Genomic DNA, 22,101 nt, shown 5'->3' with positions numbered 1-22,101 from the left:
CACAGAAGCCCTGGTGCAGGCAGCTTTTACATGAACACACTTAGCGCTCAGCCAGGAATATACCGAACATAACTCGGAGTTGGTGCTAAACACAGAGAGGCCATATGGAGTCATCTCCCAAACTGACGTTATTTAGGGAAAAGGTGAATGCCAAGTGAACAGGGCCTCTGGGGGAGAGGAACTGGACAGGCCTTTTACTTCTTTTGTAATAAGCACTGTAGACAACTGCCCACGTGTGTAGGTGCAGTTCCGAAGAAGCACCTTTAAATGGTCCAAAAGAGCACATCGAATAAAAACTTTCTGTGCTAGGTGGTGTCACGAAGCAGTCTTCTTTTGCAAGGACCTTTCATGCTGTATTTTTAAAAACATCTAGCTTGGAAACACGGATCCCATCGCGCCCTCCAAAGCAACAGCGACCTGGATGCATTAATGTTTCGGTCACATCAAAATCTACCCTGTTTATGGCTATTAATCTTTAGTCAGACAATGGTGAACTTTTAAATTTCCAGAAGTCTAATTAAATCCTTTCTTAGGGAAGAGAGGTATTTTGGAAATTATAAATTACTCCATAAATATTATTTTAGTGAACAAGTCACCATCAAACTTTAATTTTTAAGAATGTGCAAATTCTTAGGATGGCTGGATTATCGTTGACAGTCTTATTTCTAATACTGACCCATTCTGCATGTGTGTCTTCAGAAAGAAGAAAAAAAAAATGAGCTCACAGATGATAGCCAGGGAAAGTCCTTGGCACTAGCATTATCTTACACAAACACTTGTGGAATCTTCCTTTTTCTACCTTAAGACATTTTAAGGGCCCTCCCTGGTGGTGCAAACAGGTTAAAAGCACAGCACCATGAAGCTCTCAGCAGCCACCTCACCGTGAGTTCGATCCCCGGCCAGGGAGCTGACCCACATGGCTCAGCAGACCTGTCCTGTCTTGCCTGCTGCTCCCCTCAGCAGGGTACTTCGTTATCTGCCTGTTCTGCTCCCCACTGTGTCTGGTGAACCCTCTCACTGCTCCTGGACCTCTGTCCTGTACCCCAGTTCTGTATGCATAGTTTTTTTTTTTTTTTTTAATGTTCTAAAAGGTCGGTGAGGACCAGCACGGGCTACCCAGTTCAAGGTGCTGGGAGGCAGGGCTCAGTCTAAGGTTCTGCAGCATTTGGGGCCCTGCTTATTCTCCAGGGGGAACCATGGCATGCCTGATGCCCGCGGCTTTCACAGGGAGCCTACCACACCCTCCGGACCCTGGGCCTCAGCTCAGGGCCACCACTGCAGGGGATGGAGGACAAGGTAAAACTCAGCCTTGGCTGGTCGGTGTCCCAAGGTGGGGGCCAGAAATGACAGCATGAGGACAATCAAGGGGAGGTCTCTATATGACTGAGGTCTGGTGATTGAGATACGTATAAAATCCGTCATCAGGTTGTTCACGTCAGCTTTTATTGAGCACCTACTCTGTGCCCAGCATTGCATAAGGTGCAGTGGGCTGTGGCGAATACAGAAGCATAAGATATGGAACCTGCCCTCAAGGCTACAAAAGTAGAGGCAAAATCAGACGTGACTCAGGCAGCATGTGATACAAGAGCGCCAGTTTGAGACCATGTGTGCTAAGAGGCCACCAGGATCCATGGGGTTGGTAACAAGAGTGTGTGTGGTTGTGTGTGGGGGGGATTGAAAGCAGATCAGGAGGGACTGGCCCCGTGCATGGAATGGGGAAGGATGAAGCAGCAAGGCTACCTGGCCTGCAGGCAGCAAGGACACACCGTAACCCTCTTGACAGTAAGGCCCAGTAGGTGCATCTCCGACTCCTGCTGCCACCCTCTCCGCTCCCACACAGCCCAGGCTTGACTCCCAGCCCCTCTCCAAGGGAAATGGAACCTGCATGTTGAGCTGTACCAGTGCCAGCTTAGTAGACTGATCAGCCTCCAAGACAAGGTTTGTCTGACCGGATGTTTGCCCTGGGGTTTTTAAATTGGGCTGATCAAGGGCAGAATATTCTGGATTCTCTTTACAAGGCCCAGCCCACACTAAGCATTTGATGTTACCCCAAAGCCACATGCATCGAGAACCTTCGAAAAAAACCAGGAAGCCCCACCTCATACACTCAGCTGTGGTCCGAGAAGCAGACGCCCCCTGGACCTCACAGGAGATGATTCCTCTGCCACTGAATCGGCCTAGGAGACGCAGCAGGTTTTCCTTCTGGGCATGCTCATGTTTGTGTAACTCTGCCAGTCCGTTTAGAGCGTCAGAGAAGCTGGCAGTAGAGGCTTTGGGCAAGGGGGGCTATGGGACTTGACAGATGTCACATCAACTGACTTTCCCAAGAACAGCTGGCATGAGATGCTGCACTGGGCAGGGAAAGGACGCTTTCCATCCTACCCAACCAGGAGAGCCAGGGCAGTGGTCAGAAAGGTGGCAGGACCCCCATGGACCTCAGGGTCAAATTTCACACAGGAAACTTTTAGGGCTGCGCAGCATGGAAGGACCAGTAGCACTGAGTGGGGCCACAGTCACAGGGAGGGGCTGCTCTGGCGTGGGGTCCGCTGTCCCCCACTATAGCAGCCCTACCCAAGTGCCCTGCCCCCCCAAACCCCCCCAGAGTCCTGGGCTTCCAGAGAAGAGGCATCAGTGCGTGCAGGGCTGAGGGCAGGCGTCGGGGCTCAGGGTCTCAGCAGGAGGCGTGTTCCCGGCCACTTGAGCCACAGGAAAGGGACCAGGCGCCTGGTGAAGGTGGTGGTGAAGGTGTACAGGAGCTCTTGGGACTCCGCGTTGGTGAAAGTCACGGTGCCCCCTTCGTAATCCAGGGCGACGCCCACTCTCCGGGGCCGCAGCCTGGGGAAAAGCTCAGCCTCGGGGTCAGTGTTGGCCCAGATGCCCGCGGAAGAGAGGCGCAGTGCCCACACCCCATCCTCCGGCCTCAAGGAGAGATCTCCCTTCCTCTTCAGGGAGTCCCTGGCCACCCCCACCATGCAGCTCTCTTGGACTTCCTCCTCCTCCCCCTCCTCTCCCTCCTCCTCCTCCTCTTCCCCCAGAGACTCCTCATCTTCATCCGTCTCCCAGTCATCATGTCGGTAGCCATAGCTGACCTCCTCCTCTTCCTCCTCCTCCTCCTCTCCCTCTTCCTCCTCGTCCCCCTCCTCGTCATCCTCAGACCAGCCATCCCTCTCCAGCTCCACTTCCCAGTAGACTTTGCCCCAGGTGAAGCCTTTACTGCCCAGCACCCCCGGCTCACAGTCAAACTGCTGGGGGTGCAGGTAGTGACCGTGGTACATGCCGCTGTAGGTCACACACTTCCAGTCATCCGACAGCTGCAGGTACCCGCTGGCCGACTGCGGGTCCAGGGTCACACTCACTGTGGGGACAAAGGGAAATGAAACAGTGTCTCAGGTCCCAGGTCTCTGTGGGGACAAAGGGCAGGCCCGCAACACCCATAATCTGGCAGCTGTGTTCACAGCCAGAGCTGCGTGACTGGGCTCTCTGGGGTGTGCTGTGCGTGAGCTGACTGCAGGGCGGGGAGGAGCCAGGGGGGGAATCTGTGAGGACAGGAAAGGGCCAGACTATCAAGGGCAGGCTCTAACGCAGACTAAAGAGCAGTGGATGGGCCGGAAGATGCAAGGTGGGCTTTCGATTAGCAGCTGGGAAGTGCTGGACTGGGAGAGAGGAAGTGCTCCCAGACCCAGCTGGGCCAGCAGTGGGCAGTCAGCAGCTCGAGGGGGAGCGGTCTTTATTTGAGGCAAATGCCCCTGGATACTCACCTTTCTTGTATTCCAAGTCTCTGAGCAGCTTCCCTGGGGAGAAAAGGAGGACAGCAATGACCCTCAAGCCCAGCAAACTGAAAGGCCATTTGTTACTCAGTCTTCATCTCACAACCGGAGCTCCCCCTGAGACCCCAAGAGAACCGGAGCTCCCCCTGAGACCCTCTCCTCCGGAGAGGAGCTAGCGCTCAGGATGGAGGTCAGAGATGTATAGAGGGAGCCAGGTCACCTCCCTCCGAGTGGCACCCAGCTCCTAACGCGCACCCCGAAGTTGTGCCGATGCTTACCCTGGAACTCCCGCAGGCCTCGCTGCAGAGACAGAACCTTGTCCGAGAGCTCGCCCGTCTTCTTCTTCACCACGGGAGACACGGGCTTCCCAGCCCAGAACTTCTTCCGTGGGTACCTGAGGGGAGGCAGCAACCTGTTACTTACCTCTGCTTGATTCTACCCACCCCGTTATGAAAGGGAGCAAACAGAATGACGGTCTCCTGCCAGTAGACAGAAAATGGGCCTCAAAGACACTAGGGGAACTACCCAGGGCTGAGTCAGGGCTTAGGACCGGCAGGAGACGCGATTTGCAGAGTTTTTTTCTGTAGAGCCACCCTCTCCCATCTCAGACAGAGACCCCAACTCGGGTGAAGAACAAGCCTCCAGTTCTCCAGGATCTGAAAGGCCGTCGGGTGAATCATGGGATCAGGCGCCTTATCGCTCCCCATTAATTTAAGTGGATCATGGTCAAGGGAAAGGGGGAGCAGGGTAGAGGCACTGTGGAAAGGAAGCTTTTACCTGCTCAAGAGGTCTTTGGAGTCCTGGAAGGGAAGCACAAACATCAAAGTGAATGAAAGGCCGCCTCCCAATGTCCCAACACCGCTTTAGGATCGTATCAACAACAGACAGGCATGGCCCCCCTGCGGGAGCGGACACTCTAGAGGCTGCACTGGACAGGACACGGAAACGCAAAGTAATCACAGAGACAGAGCAAACGGGACCGGGGGGGGGGGGGGACAGGGCCCTGTGCTCTGGGGCAAAGGCACCTGTGCTGAGGCTTGAAGAGGGAGAAGGTGAACGATGGGGAGGAAGAAGGCAAGGTTGGGGAGGCTGTGGCGAAGCACCCAACGGCCAGATCAGGCAGGGCTGGAAGAATCGTAAGGAGTTGAAATTTTGTCCCATGTACTATAGCCAGCAAAGGGTTTTGAGCAGGAATCTTTATGTGATAGGTATATGCAATCTGGTGGGCACGGGGCTGAGTAACCCCCAGGGCCCAGTCTTTCCATTTTCTTTTAGTATAGAACCCCTGGAATCATAGCTGGGCAGAGTGCCACCCAACGAAAGACATTTCCCAGACTCCGTTGTAGTCAGAGCTGAGCACGCAACTAAATTCTAGCCAAATGGATGTGAAAGCAACCAGCGACTGCAATTTTGGGGTGATAGCCTTTAAAACAAGGAATTGTGGGCCCTCCCTGGTGGTGCAATGGGTTAAAGCACAGTACTACGAAGCTTTCCGCAGCCACTGCAGCAGGAGTTCAATCCCCAGCCAGGTTGCTGACCCACATGGCTCAGCAGACCTCTGTTTCCCTCACTGCTCCCCTAAGCAGTGTATTTCAGTCAATCAGCCTGTTCTACAACAGGCTGTCTCTGGGGAATCCTCTCCCCCCACCCCCCACATCTCACCTGTACCCTAGTTCTGTATGCATAAATAAATCCTTAAAAAAAACAAGAAATTGTTTTTCATTTCCTCATCTATATATAGCGGTGGTGGTGAGCCCAAGTTTGACTGAGGACACATGCCAGGAAGTAAGCAGGACGACCAGACGGAAGAGAGCTGACCTGCCGGGTCAGGACCGCCGCCCTCGCAACGGCCAGTGGAGATCAACCCCCGATTTGTGCCAGCCTGTGCCTGGGTCTGGCGCAGCACTTGGCTGTGCCGTGGGCAAGGGAGCAGGGAGCCGAGCGGACGTGGCCGGTGCCGCGGAGGAGGAACCAGCACAGTGCAGGAGGGTGACACACACCATTGCGCATGTGAAGGACAGTCAAGGTCGGCTATGACTAGAGCAGGAGGGAGGGAGGAAGAAGTTCTCCTGAGATGCTGGTCACTTCCCTCTTATGGGGCCAAAGTCCCCACCACACACTATGCTAATTTCGCCTTCCTTTCACTCATTCCACAGCTACTAATTAAGCGCTTCTTACACGTCAGGCACGTCTCCCCCCCACTCCTCTTCCAGTTCAGGGGCACATCTCTCTCCTTTCCCTGCAGCTGCCCCGCTGTGGGGTGCACTTGTTCCTGGAGCAGAGGGGGACACGGCTGGGGGTGCTGGTGGAGGTGGAAAGCAGCAAAGACAACAAAATCCCTGCCCTTGTAGGAGCTGAACATCTGGCAGGAGGAGCAGACAGCATCAAGCCAATATACAAGAGCTGAGAGTTACGGGGAAAAGAAACAGGAGTGTGAGGGGACCGAGGGGGCGGCGGGAGCCTGCCTCTGAGAGAAGGGGCTTGGGAAACAAACGGAAGCACCACACTGTCCCAGGAGCAAGGTGGGGCGCTGCTCCAGGCGCAGCCATGTGAGAGATGGCGACACTCCCACCCGCACTGTGAAACAAGAGCCAGACACTAGTTGAAAGTTTCTGGCAAATTCTGCCAGTCCGTCCCTTAAAACAAGCCCAAGCCAGCTACAGGGGAATAGGCTGACAAAGTGAGGGCCGAAAAGCCTGCTGAGAGACGTGGTGTAAGGGTAAACGAATGGGCAGTATGGGGGAGCAGCTAGGGCTCAATAGGGCATACTCTGTGCCATGGAAGTTGCTAGAACAGTAGGGCAACAATGAGGCCATCTAAGGTTAAAGGCTGTGCGCAGAGCAGAGAGCAACAGGTACAGGAATACAGACAAGTGCAGGCATCCTGCTCCCAAAGCACACAGAAGGCGAGATGGGGTGCCCCGAGGTAGCCTGCAACCACGACAGGGGCCCCAGAGGGAAGAGGCCTGCTGTGGGATACCCGCCTGGCACTCCTGGAGCAATGAGAGCAGGGCTGAGGCGGGGGCAGCAGACGTGGCCATCCCCAGCATGGGTCACGCGTGGTGTCAACCCAGAGCACTCGGGAAGGCTCTTCACACACAGGTTGGTCGGTGACCTGCCCCCGACCCTCAAGCCTTGTCTGGGGCTGCACAGACAGGATGGTGGTGTCTGGAGGGATCTCTGATGGCAAGAGCGCTGACTCTCTCTTCCTGACCTTTAACACTGACTGTCCTCATACTCCTAGCCCAGAGATCTTTCTTTGTCTTCTCTCTTTTTTTAAAGATTTACTTTTTTATGCATACAGAACTGGGTTATAGGGCCAGAGTTGCAGAGGCGGTGAGAGGATTCAACAGAGACAGAGTGGGGAGCAGAACAGGCAGATGGACGGAGTATACTGCCGAGGGGAGCAGCGGGAGAGGCAGAAGTCTGCTGCGCCATGTGGGTCAGCTCCCTGGTGGGGGATCGAACTCGTGCTGCAGTGGCTGCATGAGCTTTGCAGTGCTGTGCATTAGACCGTGGCGCTACCAGGGAGGGCCTGAGGTCTTTCTTTTTCTATCACCTTTGTCAAAGACTGCTTTACATTATTTGTCCTCCTGCTTCTCATTCTCACCTGTATTTCTTCTACCAGATTTTTTTTTTTTTGAATGAGGCCTCTATTTTAATCAGGTCTCATTCTTACTACCTGTTGAAATTCTTACTGCCTGGGACAATATTAACAGCAATGAGGAAGTTAGCTGTCCAGCTCCCTTGCTGCAAAATCAAACCCAAACAAACACACAAACAAAACCCATCAGTATAACACTTCATGCACTGGTTTTAAGCGAACACACACTTTCTCTCCCTTCTGGCCTCTTCCCCCAGTCTGAAGGTCTCAAGGCACTGGAGGCTGGGCCTCTTGTTGGCCCATGAGGTTTTTTTGGGTGGATTGGGGTGAGGATCCCTTCTGGGAAGATCCCACCAGCATGCCCAGCCATGTCCCTCTGTGTTCCAGGAACAAATGCACCCCATGGGGTGTAGCTGCAGGAAAAGGAGATAGATGTGTCCCTGGACTGGAAGAGGAGGTGGAGGGGAAGCAAGTGGACCAGGAAGAGTCTGAGAGAGGAACAGCAGGGTACAAAATGACACCTGGAGGGAATCAGAGAAACATCTGGGACCAAAAGAGACAAGAATAAAGAGCACAGAGGCTTGGGAGTCAGGCCACCTGGGCGAGAGCTTAGACTGGATTCCTGACCTGCCCCCCAGTCTAGGGCAGACCCCTTCATTCTCTAGCCCTCGGGACTTCAGCAGTGGGAAGAGTCCTAAATCCCTGCAGGCTGGTTCCTGAGTCTAGACCCAAATTGGAGAGGCAGGCGAAGCCGACCTTAGGAGACTTACCTTGCCATGTCCCCAAGCCCTGCCACTGGCCGGGACAGCAGTTCCTAGGGGAGACCTGGGTGGTTCGCGGCAGACAGGCAGGCTAGTCACCCCAAGCCCCACAAGTGGAGAAGACCATCCCGTGCCTTCTCCGGGCCACTGAGGGAGGAGAGATCAAGCGGCCCCTTTCCAAGGTTCGAGCCCCGTCCAGGGCAGGGTGGGGCTCCCAGTACGAGCTGGGCTTTGTTTCAAACTGGCACCCTGCACTCCAGTCCACAGCTCTCCCTCTCACCTTCGAAGCCACCTCCTCCAGGAAGGACTCCAGAGGCACCCTGCTTGCTCCCCACACGCCTTTTTCTCTGAGCGTGAGTCTCTACAGTCCCAAAGAAAACCTCAGCCATCCGTCTCCCTTCCACAGTTGCCCACAACTCCAGATCTGCTGGGGCTTTGCAAGAAGCCACAGCTCAGCCCTGTCTCCACAGGCTTTTTTTTTTAATCTCCAGATCCATAAAAAGCTCTCCTGGTCAAGTGACTGCCAGTGACTTGTTTCAACAGGCTCATAAGGATAGTGATGAGACTGAAGACAGAAAAGAAAACAGGAACTTCTCCTTCTGTTCCTATAGTACTTTAGAACATTTAAACACTTTTATTGGAAAATGTAGATTTTGAAGTGACACCATGCCAGTTACCTCTTGGAGGCTCACGTGGCCACTGGAATAAGTGGGGTGGGTTAAGGATTGTCACCCGCAGGATTCAGATGAAAAAACAGGCCCCGAAAGGAAGAGGGTCTCCGTGGTCCCACATGTGGGAGACAGGGGCCCCCACCCAGCGAGGTAGGTCTCTCACCTGCAGGAGCTCCGCAGCAGGTTGCTTCACTTTGGCCTCCAGTTCAGTGATGGCCTGGGTGAGGCGGGCGATCTCCGCAGCAGTCCTGGCCCTGTACTTCTCCCTGCTCTCCAGGATCTCCTGCTCCAGCTTCCCCAGCTCATCCAGCAGATGCTGCTCCCGCTCCCTCAGGAACTGGTGGCCTTGCTCAAACTCAACCACGATGTTCTGCCTCTGCTCTTGCAGCTTCTTCTATAGGGAGGGAAGAGGTTAGGGGTGGCACTGCACCTCAGGTGAAGATCCCTCCAGGAGGCCCACAAAGCTGGCTCGTCCCCACTATCTACTGCACTCATCGGTTCTCAGCACCCAGCCACAAAGACAGGACAAGTGAATCCATTCGGTTTCCTGACTGCCGTGATCAATCAGCCCATTCTGTTCTAGGCAAACCTGTATGTCCAGGGCCTTTTAAGGAACTCTGAGAGCCAGCACCCTTTTCTCTCCTGAACACTGATCGGTCACTTCTCTCAGGAAGTTTCCCCAGTTACCTTCACCCAAGCCCAGTCAATCCTTCAGCTCCTTCCAGATGTATAAAATACCTGAAGGGATTTGATCCCTGTCCCGGGGGCGCGCCGCAGCCGGCGTCCCCTCATGGTGATCGTGTGGAGTAGCTGTGTCTGTTCCTGCTGTGGGATGCTTATTATATCTGTTCCTGCTCTGACTCTCCCCCTAGGCCAGGCTGGGTCCCACCCAGCGCCCGCCCACTCAGGTCCTACCCTGAGGCTCCTCCAGCCAAACCCTCTGGCTCCCCTCCAAACCCGCATATCAAGTCTTCCCCCCTTCTTTGAAGAACAATCCGGGCCTTCCTCAGTGCCCTACAATGGCGCCCCCTGCAGGCCAGCAGCAGCTACTGGCCACACCTGTGCACTGAGAAGAGACCTGGCTGGCCTCTGGGCTTGTCACTGTCAGATGGGGCAGCAAAGAGCCACCCAGCTCAGACTCACAGGCGAGGGCTGACACCCAGGGCTGCAGGCCACCGCCCAGAGCTCACCCTTCCCTGGGTGCTGAGCTGCACCCTGCTGTCTGGTCCCCTGCTTCCCACGGCCCATAACCTCAGACCTTTCTCCTAACGGTGTCACGTACCAGGGAAGTTGTGAGATCAGATTCTCCCTTTGTTTGAAAGCCCTGAATTTTGTCTCGGTCTCTCCGTAAGATCCCCAGGTGGTTCACGACCTTGTCCTGTAGGAAGACAAGCAGTGGGACAGGTGGACACTCTGGGCTTAGTCCTCAGCCAGGAAGCCTTAGAGGGGCTCGGCCAGGCTTGTCTCCAGGAGTACTGAGCAGAGAGCCCCAGGGGGTGGGGTGGCGGGGCACCCTGCCCGGGAGGGCTTACCTTGTGGGGCTGCACGGCCTTCTCCACCAGGACGGCCGTGTGGGGCCTGTGCTCGCGCGACTCCCGGCATATCACGCACAGCAGCTTCCCGTCGTCCTCACAGTAGTAATGGAGCTTCTCCTGGTGCCGCTCGCACAGCCTGGCATCCTGGTGCTCCCGGGCCACTTGCCCCTGCTGCCGGCCCTTGTCCACCTTCAGCCGCTCGATGTTCTCCACCAGGCTGGCAAGCTGCCACACAGGCCGGATGTTCTCCTTCTTGAAAGATTTCTTGCAGAGGGGACAGACGGAGCGGTTGCCCGAGACTGGACGGATGTCACTGGTACAGACGCGGCAGAAGACGTGGCCACAGTCGATGGTCACGGGGTCCCGCAGGTAATCGAGGCAGATGGAGCAGGTCACCTCCTCCTCCAGGCTCCGAAAAGGGGCTGACGTGGCCATGGTGTCCTTGGTTCAGAGAGCGCTCGCTTCGCCAGCAGGATCTCCTTCTCCTTGGAGAGAAGACAGTCAGGAGCGGGCACAGCAGAGGCATGGGGGCTGCCCGGCACTGGGCCGCCAGCTCCAGCAACAACCAGTCACACTGACAGCTCCTGTAAGACTCCAGCAGCACCACACGACCACTTTATGGAGAAGGAAACTGAGGCCCAACAGGGTAGCTTGACAGAGTAGGCCGCTCATGCCGCGCTGGCAGCATTCCTACCAACTGACAGAGCAAGACACCTGGTAGCTATCTGCTGGAAAACTGTCCTGATAAATCCACAGGGCCTCGATGCCCCGTGGGCACACTGCGCTCCCTCAACCATGCAGCGCACACATGGCACAGCTATACACAGGAGTCCTGACAGCCAGGAGATCCTCTCCTGCCCTTGCAGGCTGCTGGTGCCAAAGACTGAGAGCACAAGTGTGAACCACCTGACTCACACTCATGGAGCATCAAGTGGGCCTCCCTGGTGGCTTACGGGGTTAAAACACAGCACTGTGAAGCTACATAGACACAGCCACTGCAGCATGAGTTCAATCCCCGGCAAGGGAGATGACACACATGGCGCAGCAGACCTCTCCTGTCTCACCTGCTGCTCCCCTCAGCAGTGTGCTTCAGTGGATCCACCTGTTTTGCTCCCCACTCTGTCTCTGGTGAATCCAATCACTCCCTGCACCCCTGGCAGATTCGTATTTATGCTTACAGAACTGGGGTGCAGGCCAGAGGTGGGGTGGGTGAGAGGATTCACCAGACACATTGGGGAGCAGAACAGGCAGATTGACGAAGTACACTGCTGACAGGAACAGCAGGTGGGTCAGAAGAGGTCTGCCTCGCCATGTGGATCAAGCTTGTGCTGGAGTGGCTTCGGAGAGCTTCATAATGTGGTACATTAACCCACTGTGCCAACAGGGGAGCCTGTAAATCTTTTTTTAAAGAAAAGATTTATTTATTTATACATTCAGAGCTGGGGTACAGGACGGAGGGAGTTTCCCCAGAGACAGAGAGGGGAGCAGAGCAGGCAGATTGATGAAGTACACTGCTGAGGGGAGCAGCAGGCAAGACAGGAGATGTCTGCCACGCTGCGTGGGTCAGCTTCCTGGCCAGGGAGTGAACTCATGCTAAAGCAGCTCATAGCGCTGTGCTTAACATGTTGTGCCACCAGGGAGGGCACAAAAAAAAAAAAAAAAAGCATCAGGAGCTTTCCTTTGTGGGTGCTTTTGCAGGCTGGGCGGCAGGGCAGTCCCACTTTGGTTCACTTCTCCTAGAAAGCCACTCCACTTGGCCTCCACCTCCCGGGGCATGGCCTGGCAGTCTGCACTCATCTCGGCCCCCACTCCCCACAGCGCTGGCCTGGCTGCTCTACTGCTCCCCATGGTGGACTGTCCAGGCTGAGCTCGCAAAGGAAACGATAAGGGAGAAGCCAGCTGCCATGTGCTGATGAGGGCGCCCGCCCAGGGGTAGCACAGCGCTGAGCAGAGACCGCACGTACGCTAACTAAATCTTTCAAAATACAGAAAGAAAAGCTTTCTGAAAAGCAGGGTTACAATTATCTATATCTCAAAAGAATCCACAAGGGTCTGTAATTACCAAAATACCAAGTCACTAGTGAGAGATCACAGTGGCCGACACCCGTAGGTGGGCGATACAGATGTGTTGCGCAAATATAGGGGCTCCGGGGGGGCGGGAGGCAATGCTCCCTGTATGGACCCTCTCACCTGTGAGTCGGCCATCACCAGAGAAACGCAACGAGGACGTGACTTTGGTCAGCGCTGTTGTCTGGTTATGTCCATGCTGACCGAGGACTAACCCACACCGCCCATACAGGTGCGACCCGCGGTGTGAATCTAGGAGTGCACAGCCAGGCTCAAGTTCAACTTTACCTTCAGCAGCAGCGCCCAGCTTAATGCTGATGCTGACTAAGAGCACCCCAGCTGAAGGTCCAAAAATGGGTTCAGGTATGAGCGACATGGGGGCGCCAGAATAACAGCTGACCACCCCACACCCAATCCTTCCAACACCAAACAGAGCCTTTCACAACCTCTTCTCCACCCTAACCATGCCCCCCTGATTCTGCTCTTCATCGGTTTATGCCCACAGCAGTGTCTCTGATTATCTCAACAGGTTTCCACAGTATCTTCCTCTCCATCCCTGGCTCTGTTAAGGAGAAACCACAAGAAGTCAGGGCCAAAAATCCTAAGAGATGTCACTGTCTACCTCACTCCCTTTGCCCAAATTCTGAAACCTGGCAAGGTGACTTCATGACTCACCTTGCAGCAGAGCTCACACACCCCTGCTTCTGTCCCCCCAATAAACCAGAAGCTGGTTGTGCTTCCACTGAACATGGCAGTGAGAATCCCCCAACACCCAAACCACCCTGCTCTTCCCCTACAACTCTGGATTCCCCAAATCCTACTCTGCATGTCAACAGACAGCAGATATGATTTCCAGCAATAGACCTCATGAAGTGGATGCCATGGGCAATTCTTGGCTGTAAGAATCTGTAAAGACTAGTCAAGAAAAGCAATGTCGCACCTTGTCCCCACTTTATCCTGGGTCAGCTCAGCTCTGGTCCTCAGCCAACTTCTGCTTGAGCAGATGCTAAACTCTCTCTCAACTCATTGTGGCTTCTGCCCTGGCCGCCACCCCCCTGCCGCTGCAGCCTGGGGCTCTGTCACAGAAAAGAGGTCCAGAAGCCACTGAAATCCAGATGGAGATTCTGAGGCCTAGCGAAGTGCAGGGATCCCGATCTACACCTTGGTCTGGTTTCTGCTAGTCCCCCAAACTGCTTTAAAATTGCGAAGGATTCCTGAGGATTCCTATTTTGGGGTTCTAGATTAAGTCCTCAAGCTTAACCTAAAGTAAGTAAATTCTCCTAGAATAAGCTTTTGATGTCTCTTACAAACCTGGAAAAGACAGAATTCAGGGCAAAAAGCAAATGAGCTGGCCCTGGATCCTCGGGAAGCGGACCTGCCCCCGCTGCTGACCTTAGGCCTGGACTCCTGATGTTACAGGCCTGGTTGAGGCTGTGGGCTGGGCCGCAGGCAGTGCTGGGAGATGCGGGCTCTGTGGCCACGTCTCCCCCAAGGAGCCATCAGTGATGCTCTGAAGCACAGGGTAGACCACACAAGCTAGGGTTCAGCTGGTGCTCCAAACACAGCCACCCCACAGGCTGAGAGGGGCCTGGAGACAATGGCCATGGGGAGGCGGCTGGGTCCTGGCGTACAGTGCAGTCGAGGGTTTCGGCGACCAGGGAGTCAGAATCCATTCACAGTGAACAGACACTGTGTTGGTGCCAACCATGTAACAGACACCGAGGACACAGTAGTGGAAAGCTGCCAAGTTCCTACGGCCCTGTGCTTACACCTAGGGACACAGTCAGGAATGTTTTGGAAGCTGAAAACAGACAATTATGAGGAGCATACATTGTTTTGAGGGTCCCCTAGCTTACTTGCACCTCCTCTCCCCACTGTTTAGTGCTCCAGCCCCGTGGCTGTCCTTCAGTCTCTCAGACACGGCCTGCGCACGCTTGCCGTATCCTTCCATAACAGCCCTTCTAAAACCCCTCAGTGGCTTTCTGGGGCTCTGGGAATAAAGCCCCCAACTGGGGGATGTACAGGCTAACGGAGTAGGGTTGGTGGAGGCCCTGGTGATGGGCACAGTGTGGTAACACACATCTGAAGAGGTGTGAGCCTGTTCCCTTAAATCATCCACAGTATCGTTAACCGACGTTACCTCAATAAAAAATAATACAACTTTAGAAAAAGGTGTCATGTTCTCTCCTGTCTGAGCCCTTTGAAAATGTTCTTCCCTCTGCATTGAACCCTTGCACGTCCTCTTAGCAAACTCCTCGTCCAGTCTGCAGTCCCAGCTGAAAAGCGCCTCGTTGGGCAAATCTTTCCTAACCTGCAAGCTGATTCCACAGGTTCCTTCCCTGATACAGCCTGAAAGCTGCAATATGCATTTTCTGCAATTTTAAGTCCTGACTTCTTAGTGTAATTACTTGATTAATATCAGCTTTTCACACGGAACACGGGCAGAGACTGCCTTAACCCTGGGCAGTGCCTGGCACATAGGGAATAATAAAAACTGGCTGATAAAGTGAACAAAGCACAGGCACAGAATGTCTGATGCAAACTGCTTCCCTGGCCTGAGAGGCACCTCTGGTAAGGCAGTGAGTTACTAGAGACATAAGTGACTTCTCCATGTTCCCTGCAGCAGCAAGAACAGCGGGTGGCACATCACCAGGCAGGGCCAGTCACAGATCCAAGGTTTGGCTTTGGGAACATACTGAAAGCAGACGGCAACGCTGTGTCTGAGGCAATGGTTGTTATGAGTGATAGTTGCATGCACACATAAATCATAGCTTATCTTTCCTGTTTTTTGAGCTACAGATGAATGGAAGCATATTGCATGAAGGGGCAGGGGGTGCTATATCACGTTAGTTTCACACACGAGGTGGTCATCGCCATTGTTTTATGATTACATAATTCTGTTCCAGTATAACCTACTTCCCATGGCCATCTGGACAACTGCAACACAGCTCCACGAACATTCCTGCGCACGTGTCCTGGGCCACAGGCAAGCAGGTGCGCCCCCACTTACTAGATTAGGAAGGCTGTTTCCAAAGCAACTGTAGCAGTGAGCACCCCACCGCAGGCTAGGAGCACCTGCTCCCAGTCTTCCTTCCTGGGTTTACGTTACCCCATCCCTTTGTGGGGATCATGTGCCCTTTCTCATTCCTCTGTGGGGATGAGAGCTCCCCTTCAGCTCAAGGTGGAGCAAGGGAATAAGAGTTTTATGCCCCCTGGCCGCAGAGCTTGCTTCAGGGGTGAGAATGTGATTTAGTGACAGCCAATCATAAGGAGACCTAGTAGAGATTGGGGGGAAGATTCTCCTGGTTTCTAGAGAACTTGTGTAGCAGGGTCATATGGTCTGGTGCTGCTGGAGCAGATTTGCTAATCAGAGGGTTGGCCTGTTTGAGAATAAAGACATCCCAAGGATGAAATAAAAGATGGTTCAAAGGCATCTTGTGAAATCCTCTATCAAGCTGTGCCTGAAGCTAGGTCTATCCTTGAACTTTTCCATCACCCCAACAATAGATGCCCTTTTTTATCCAGCCAGCTTAGACGTGGACTTGTGCACATCATCTGCAAACACACACACACACACACACACACACACTCTTGACTAATACAGGAGGGGAATTATTGGAGGTTACCAGGCTGAAATATACAAAGACCTTGTGCAGGAAAACCAGCCTGTGTATCCTGACAGAGGCCTGGAGACACAGGTAGACACCAAGTGCAGTGGCCTCTCTGGCCCCCCAAAGGTAGACAACAATCTGCCAAAACCTGCCTCCAGCCATCGAGGTCCCTCCCCCCACTGAAATGCAAGTAGAACCTTCTTCCACCCCAGCTATTATTCTAACTGAAGTAGAATGTGTGAAGTCCTATGTCAGGACTAAAACCCAGATTCTCACCCAGACTCAGTCTCTCTGTTGTATGGACTACTGAGCTTTCTGAGTCACAGTATCACCGTGAAGATATGGGAGTGGAAGGGAACATGCAAATTTTCCCCAGGTGTGAGATCGTGGGAAAATATATCTGGGTGTCATCTGCTCCTGGTTCCCGAGCTCCAGAGTCCTGTAAATCCCTAAGTGAAACAGTGCCAGGAACATCTTTTGTTCCAATGAGGTAGGTGTGGGCAGGCTCCTGAATAGGGGGTGAAAGACCTAATCATGATTAGAACCTTGGAAATTTCAGCCTGCCCCCCACCCTCCAGGAAGAGAGGAGAGACTGGAAATGGAGTTAATATTGATCATGTCGATGTGAGGGAGCTCCCACAAGATCCTAATAGTTTGGGTAGCATCCAGGTGGGTGAGCACATCCAAAACAAAGGGGTGACCCACCCCAACTCCATGGGAATAGAAGTGCTGTGCTGGGGACTTTCAACCTACTTCTCTCTTCTTCTGTATCCTTTATTGTATCTATAGTAAACTTATAAACAAAACTAAATGTTTTTGTAAAATAAAGGTTTAGCAAGCTTATCAGCTTATTTAATGTGCAACATGAAGTCACGACTGTTATCAAGAGTGACCAAAGAGAAAGAAACTGGAACTCCCTGGGCCAGCCAGGCATGCCAGTATTAAGGTATTAATTTAAGACTTAGTTTTACTTACTTATGCATACAAAAACTGGAGTGTAGGCTAGAGATGTGGGGGCTGAGGACTCACCGGAGACAGAGTGGGGAGCAGAAAAGGTAGATGGACTGAAATACACTGCTGAGGGGAGCAGCTGGAGAGACAGGAGTGGTCTGCTGTGCCATGTGGGTCAGCAACCTGGCTGGGGGATCGAACACATCAAACTCATGCTTGTGGATGGTGATAGCTTGATAGCACTGAGACTTTAACCCCTGGGTCACAAGAGAGGCCCTTCAGGTATCAATTTTGAGCTTTCTGGGTCACAGACAAGAAGCCAGTTTGTTAAATTTAGTTCAGTGGAGTAAGTAAAATGAACATGGAAAGGGAGTGAAGTGGAGATACCACAGCCATTCACTCCTTGATGGAGGGATGAAGTCTCCAGCTAGGGAGTTCGCAATTTTCTTCCATTTTGAGACACTAAGGACATGACATTTTAATGTGGCCAGTGGTATGCCATCAGTTAATCAGTAAAATATTTCTTCAATGTGGGACAGAAAATAATTGATGATATCTTAGATTTTGTGAAATGTGGCCTCTGTCCTACCAAGGGCGGCAAGATTCATCTAACACACAGATCTCATCAAGTCACATTCCTGTTTCAAAATTCTTGGCTGAGGTCAAAACTGCAGCAGGGGACACAAGGTCACCCACCACCTGGCCCCCACTCACGAGGCAGCCTGCACCCCTGCCTACTCTGAAGTTAGAAACACTGAACCAGAAGACCGTCCCCAGCCCCCACTCCTTGCCCTCACGTAAGCTCTCTTCTCAACCCAGCGCACCCCTCCAAGTCAAATGAAATCTGCCCTCTCTGTGAGGCCCTCCCATGCCCATTCCTCCTCCGAGCTGACTGAACCATCCCCTCAGCAGATCCTGCAGCTCTGCGAATACTGCATTTCTTTCACAGCACCATCTCACAGCTTCCGAACTGGTATTTGGCTAGCCTTTCTCCCAATCAAAATGCGAACCCAAAGGTCTGTTCTTGCTAATCATCTCTATTACCTGAAACAAAGTAGACAGTCCGTAAAGTCTATGGAATTAAATGTCATATCGTGGGGCCTCCCTGTTGGCCTAGGGGTTAAATCTCAACACTATCACTGCTATGGCCTGAGTGGATCCAGGTCAGGGAGCTGACCCACATGGCCCGGCAGACCTCGCCTGTCTTGCCCACTGCTCCCCTCAGCAGTGTATTTCAGTAAAATCAGCCTGTTCTGCTCCACACTTTGTCTCTTACCTGCCTTCACCTCTGGCCTACACCACCGTTCTTTTGTGAATAAATAAATAAATCTTTAAAATCAATCAATCAATATTACCCCGTGACCCTAGGGCCCAATTATCTTCTCCATTCTCCCCTCCACCCTCATGCCTTTCTCATCTACAAACAGAAAGCACGAGGGGCTCCCTGCTGGTTGTAAATATCACACAGATCTCCCTCACCTCTCTCCACAAACAGAGCTGTTGGGAGAAGGTCAATATTCCACTTCAAAGCAAGTTTTAATCCAAATTAAGCCTGTTTTTCCAAAACCAACTTCTTCCCACTCTCCATAACTTTGCTATTTTGATCCTAGGGGACTACATCTGATGTCACCCCAAGAAGCCTCAATTTGGGTCACAGGCTCTCTTCTGCCTGGTGACAGTGATAAGGCTAGAGAAGGGGAGGACACAGGTCAGGGCACCACGCACGGCACACGAGGAAACCTGCACACACGGCATCTACCGCCTGTCTGCTGAGTTCATTTTCCAGTCCCAGCACATGTCGGGAGGAAGAGCAGATTCAGCACAGGGGGACGAGCCTGGGGCCAAGTGTCCAGGAGGGCGACAAGAAGCCCCAGAACTGGACACCACAGTCTCCTGGCAGCGGGAAGCCTGCTCACTACTGAACTGTCTGTGTTCAACTCACTAGGAAAATGCAGCTGGAAATGAAATGGAAAGGTGGTTTCTTGAGGGTGTTAACGTCCATCTGCCAGGTTGCCGCTGTCTGATAGAAGCGCTCCTTAAAGAGTCAATTCCTATCTCTACTGTATTGGCATTTGGTGGGGACAGGTGGCCCAAACGCCGGTCTTCCAGTTACAACAGTACCTTCTGCTCAGGTCAGCCCGGTCTGAGTCCGGCCTGTCACTCCCAGCGGGGTCGTGATATCCACGAAGTCACCCAATGGCTCCCTGGCCTCAGTTTCCTGACGGCTTAAAAAAGGGACAAACAGCAATCTAAATTTCAAGTGATGACATGCTTGAAACTGATAAGTAGGCACATAAGTAAAAGTCTTTAAAGCAAAAGGTCTATAAACAAAGATGCTAGGAAGGAACGCGGGAATCAAAGCCGCCACAGTGTCAACAACAAAATAAAGTAGTATGGAATATAACCCACAGCATATACTGAGTTTCTCCAAAAATCTTCGTAAACTCCTAAGTGAAAGTGCAAGCATTAGGAACATCTTTTGTTGTAATGAGACCATCACACTAGTGTGATACCTTTATACTACATGCAAGTGAATAAGCCAGTAAGTGATACAAATAAATAACAAGTGATTGCGTTAATAAAGGAAAGAACTCTCCCATGCGGAAGAATTCCAAATACACAAAGAAACTTGCCCCTAAAGAAGAGGGGGTGACTCCCCCCTGCATAGGTATGGGCCACACATGTTTTCTTTCCAAAGAGTACAGTACGGACCCAGGGAAATAAAAGTAACTTTACAGTAGAGAAACTGGAAAATACTATCTCAGCCAGGTGATCAGGACCAGGATCCAGTCATCAAATCATGTTGATTTATTCCATGTACCCTCAATAGAATGTGCAGTCTTCGACCTGATAATCCTTAGCCCAGGCTTAGTAAAAACAGAAATTAGCACTGCCAAGGGAAACATAGGAGATATGAGAACTAAGTGCAGTATGGTAACCTGGGTGAGTCAAAAGTATGTAGATAAACACTAAGGGAATGAATGCAGTATGTACCGTGGTCAATCAATATTGGTTCTTTAATTGTACAAATGTACTATATCAATGTAAGGGTGTTAACAGAGGGGAACCAGCTTTGAACTCTGTAATATCCCTGCAATTCTTTTTATAAATCTAAAAGTATTCTAAAACATAAAATCTTGGGAGAAATAGTCACTTAATGTATAATCAACAAGAAATTAATACCCAAGATAATAAGAAAATCTCAAAATTCAAAAATAGTAAAACAATTCAATTAATAAATAGGCAACAAATCTGAACAGATAAATCACGAAAGATATCCAGAAGACAATGGACAATTGGCGAAATGCTCATCATCATCATCACTATAAGAAAGGTTAAAACCACATGAGATAAACCCCTGCAAATGACAAATATTAAAAGGACCCCCAGCAAGACCTGGGAAGACTGCAGCTAACAGAATCTTACCACACTCTTGGAGGGAATGTGAACTGGTACAGCCATTCGGGAAAGTGCATTCATCTTCAAAAACAACAAGGAAATACAGTAATACCCAGCAGTCGCACTCTTGGGCCTCTATCCAAAGAACATGAAACCATCAGCAAAAATTAAATTGCATGCTCTACGTGTTTATCACAGCACTATTCATCAAGGTTAGAACATGGAAGCAGCCCGAATTTCCGTGGACAGAGGATTAGGTCAAGATGTGGTCTACCTACACTGTGGAATACTATTCAACCAGAAGGAAAGAAGAAATGCAACCATTTACAGCGAAATGGAAGGGATTTGACAAAATAATGTGCTGACAAAAATAAATACTGGGGCCCTCCCTGGTGGCACAGTGGGTTAAAGCACAGCACTATGTAGCTATCCACAGCCCCTGCAGCACAAACTCAATCCCGCAGGGAGGTGACCCACATGGTGCAGCAGACCTCTCCTGTCCTGCCCGCTGCTCCCCTCTGCAGTGTATTTCAGTCAATCTGCCTTGTTCTGTTCCCCACTCTGTCTCTGGTGAATCCTCTCACTCTCCCGCACTTGTGATCTGTTCTGTATGCATAAATAAATAAATTGGGCATTTACAAAATGAATAACTTTACAAAGAAAAATATAAAAACTAGCAAACATTAATAAAGGCAGTGAGGGCCCAGAAGTTAAGGGGAAAGAAGGATAAAGGGATAATGGTGGAAAAAAAATAAAGTCTTAAACAAAGGAAATTGCGTACCTTTCTGGTGGTACAAGTGGTTAAGTCTCGGCACCATGAAACTATCCACAGCCACCGCAGCCATGAGGTAGCTCCCCTACCTGGGAGCTGACCCGCATGGCACAACAGACTTCACCTGTCTCACCCGCTACCCCCCCTCACCAGTGTATTTCAGTCAATCCACCTGTTCTGCTCCCCACTCTGTCTCTGGTGACTCATCTTCCCGCCCACCCCCCATCTCTGGCCTATACCCCAGCTCTTGTAAGCATAATACATCTAAAACAATAACAATAAAAATTGGAAATTGCAATGTGGGGAACACAGAAAAGTACACTTTTTTTCTTAAACTGATTCTTTTAAGATGGGGTCAGGCGGCAGGGGCATGCTAGGGATTAAGATTTTAGCTACCAGGTAAACAGGGGGCGTGGTCCCTGACCCCGATATTAGCTGCATACATAATCAAATGTCACTCGACACTTTTCTGAAGCACACAAACCATTGTGATATCAAAATTAGAAGGTACTGGGAATTTGGAAGTGTCGCCTCCCCTTCAATCCACACAAAGCTAAATGGACACACTTTTCTACCGCTAAATAGACAGAAAATCAGCTGAGCAAATACTAATGTACTAACAGACTCAAGAGGGAGTGAAGACACACAGCTCCTGGCATGTGAGGCTAAGCCGGTTTGTTCTGATTAAAAAAAAAAAAAAAGGACGGAAGGAAGCGATGACTTTGGTCATGGAGCGATGGCCCTCTACCGCTGCAAGGTACAGAGCGTCGTCCCAGGTGGCTTACGTGGTCTGGAGACAAGAAGGGGTCTGCCCCAGAGTTGAACACAGGTAAACCTAGGGGAAGGGGCGCAGAGAGCCCAGCAGGCAGGCGGGATTAGGCCGCCCGAGAGGCGAGGAACCCGCGGACTCCAGGGACCGGCGCGCCCCGAGTGCCCGGCGGCGCGGCCCGTCCTGCCCGCGCGG

At 51.9% G+C, this 22,101-nt stretch overlaps 1 protein-coding gene across 2 annotated transcripts in view; it reads right to left on the bottom strand.

Annotated features, from left to right (window-relative positions):
• Positions 1-1,034: 1,034 nt before the first annotated feature.
• Positions 1,035-22,101, bottom strand: part of TRIM26 (tripartite motif containing 26) — a 21,520-nt gene continuing 453 nt past the window's right edge. Inside the window, exons 2-9 of one of the 2 annotated variants that reach the window (XM_012734136.1) lie at positions 19,088-19,191; positions 10,335-10,822; positions 10,085-10,180; positions 8,966-9,196; positions 4,545-4,567; positions 4,046-4,161; positions 3,759-3,791; positions 1,035-3,355 (exon numbers count right to left, since the gene is read on the bottom strand). In XM_012734136.1, coding sequence (XP_012589590.1) covers positions 2,664-3,355; positions 3,759-3,791; positions 4,046-4,161; positions 4,545-4,567; positions 8,966-9,196; positions 10,085-10,180; positions 10,335-10,772 — 1,629 coding nt within the window. In that variant the 5' untranslated portion in view covers positions 10,773-10,822; positions 19,088-19,191 and the 3' untranslated portion in view covers positions 1,035-2,663. The remainder of the gene's footprint in view (positions 3,356-3,758; positions 3,792-4,045; positions 4,162-4,544; positions 4,568-8,965; positions 9,197-10,084; positions 10,181-10,334; positions 10,823-19,087; positions 19,192-22,101) is intronic. The other variant, XM_004694744.2, reaches the window with a different exon arrangement.

Source organism: Condylura cristata, unplaced genomic scaffold (genome assembly GCF_000260355.1).
Source record: "Condylura cristata isolate star-nosed mole 26May11 unplaced genomic scaffold, ConCri1.0 scaffold00046, whole genome shotgun sequence".
NCBI lineage: Eukaryota > Metazoa > Chordata > Mammalia > Eulipotyphla > Talpidae > Condylura > Condylura cristata.
This window is presented reverse-complemented; position numbering and strand designations above follow the sequence as displayed.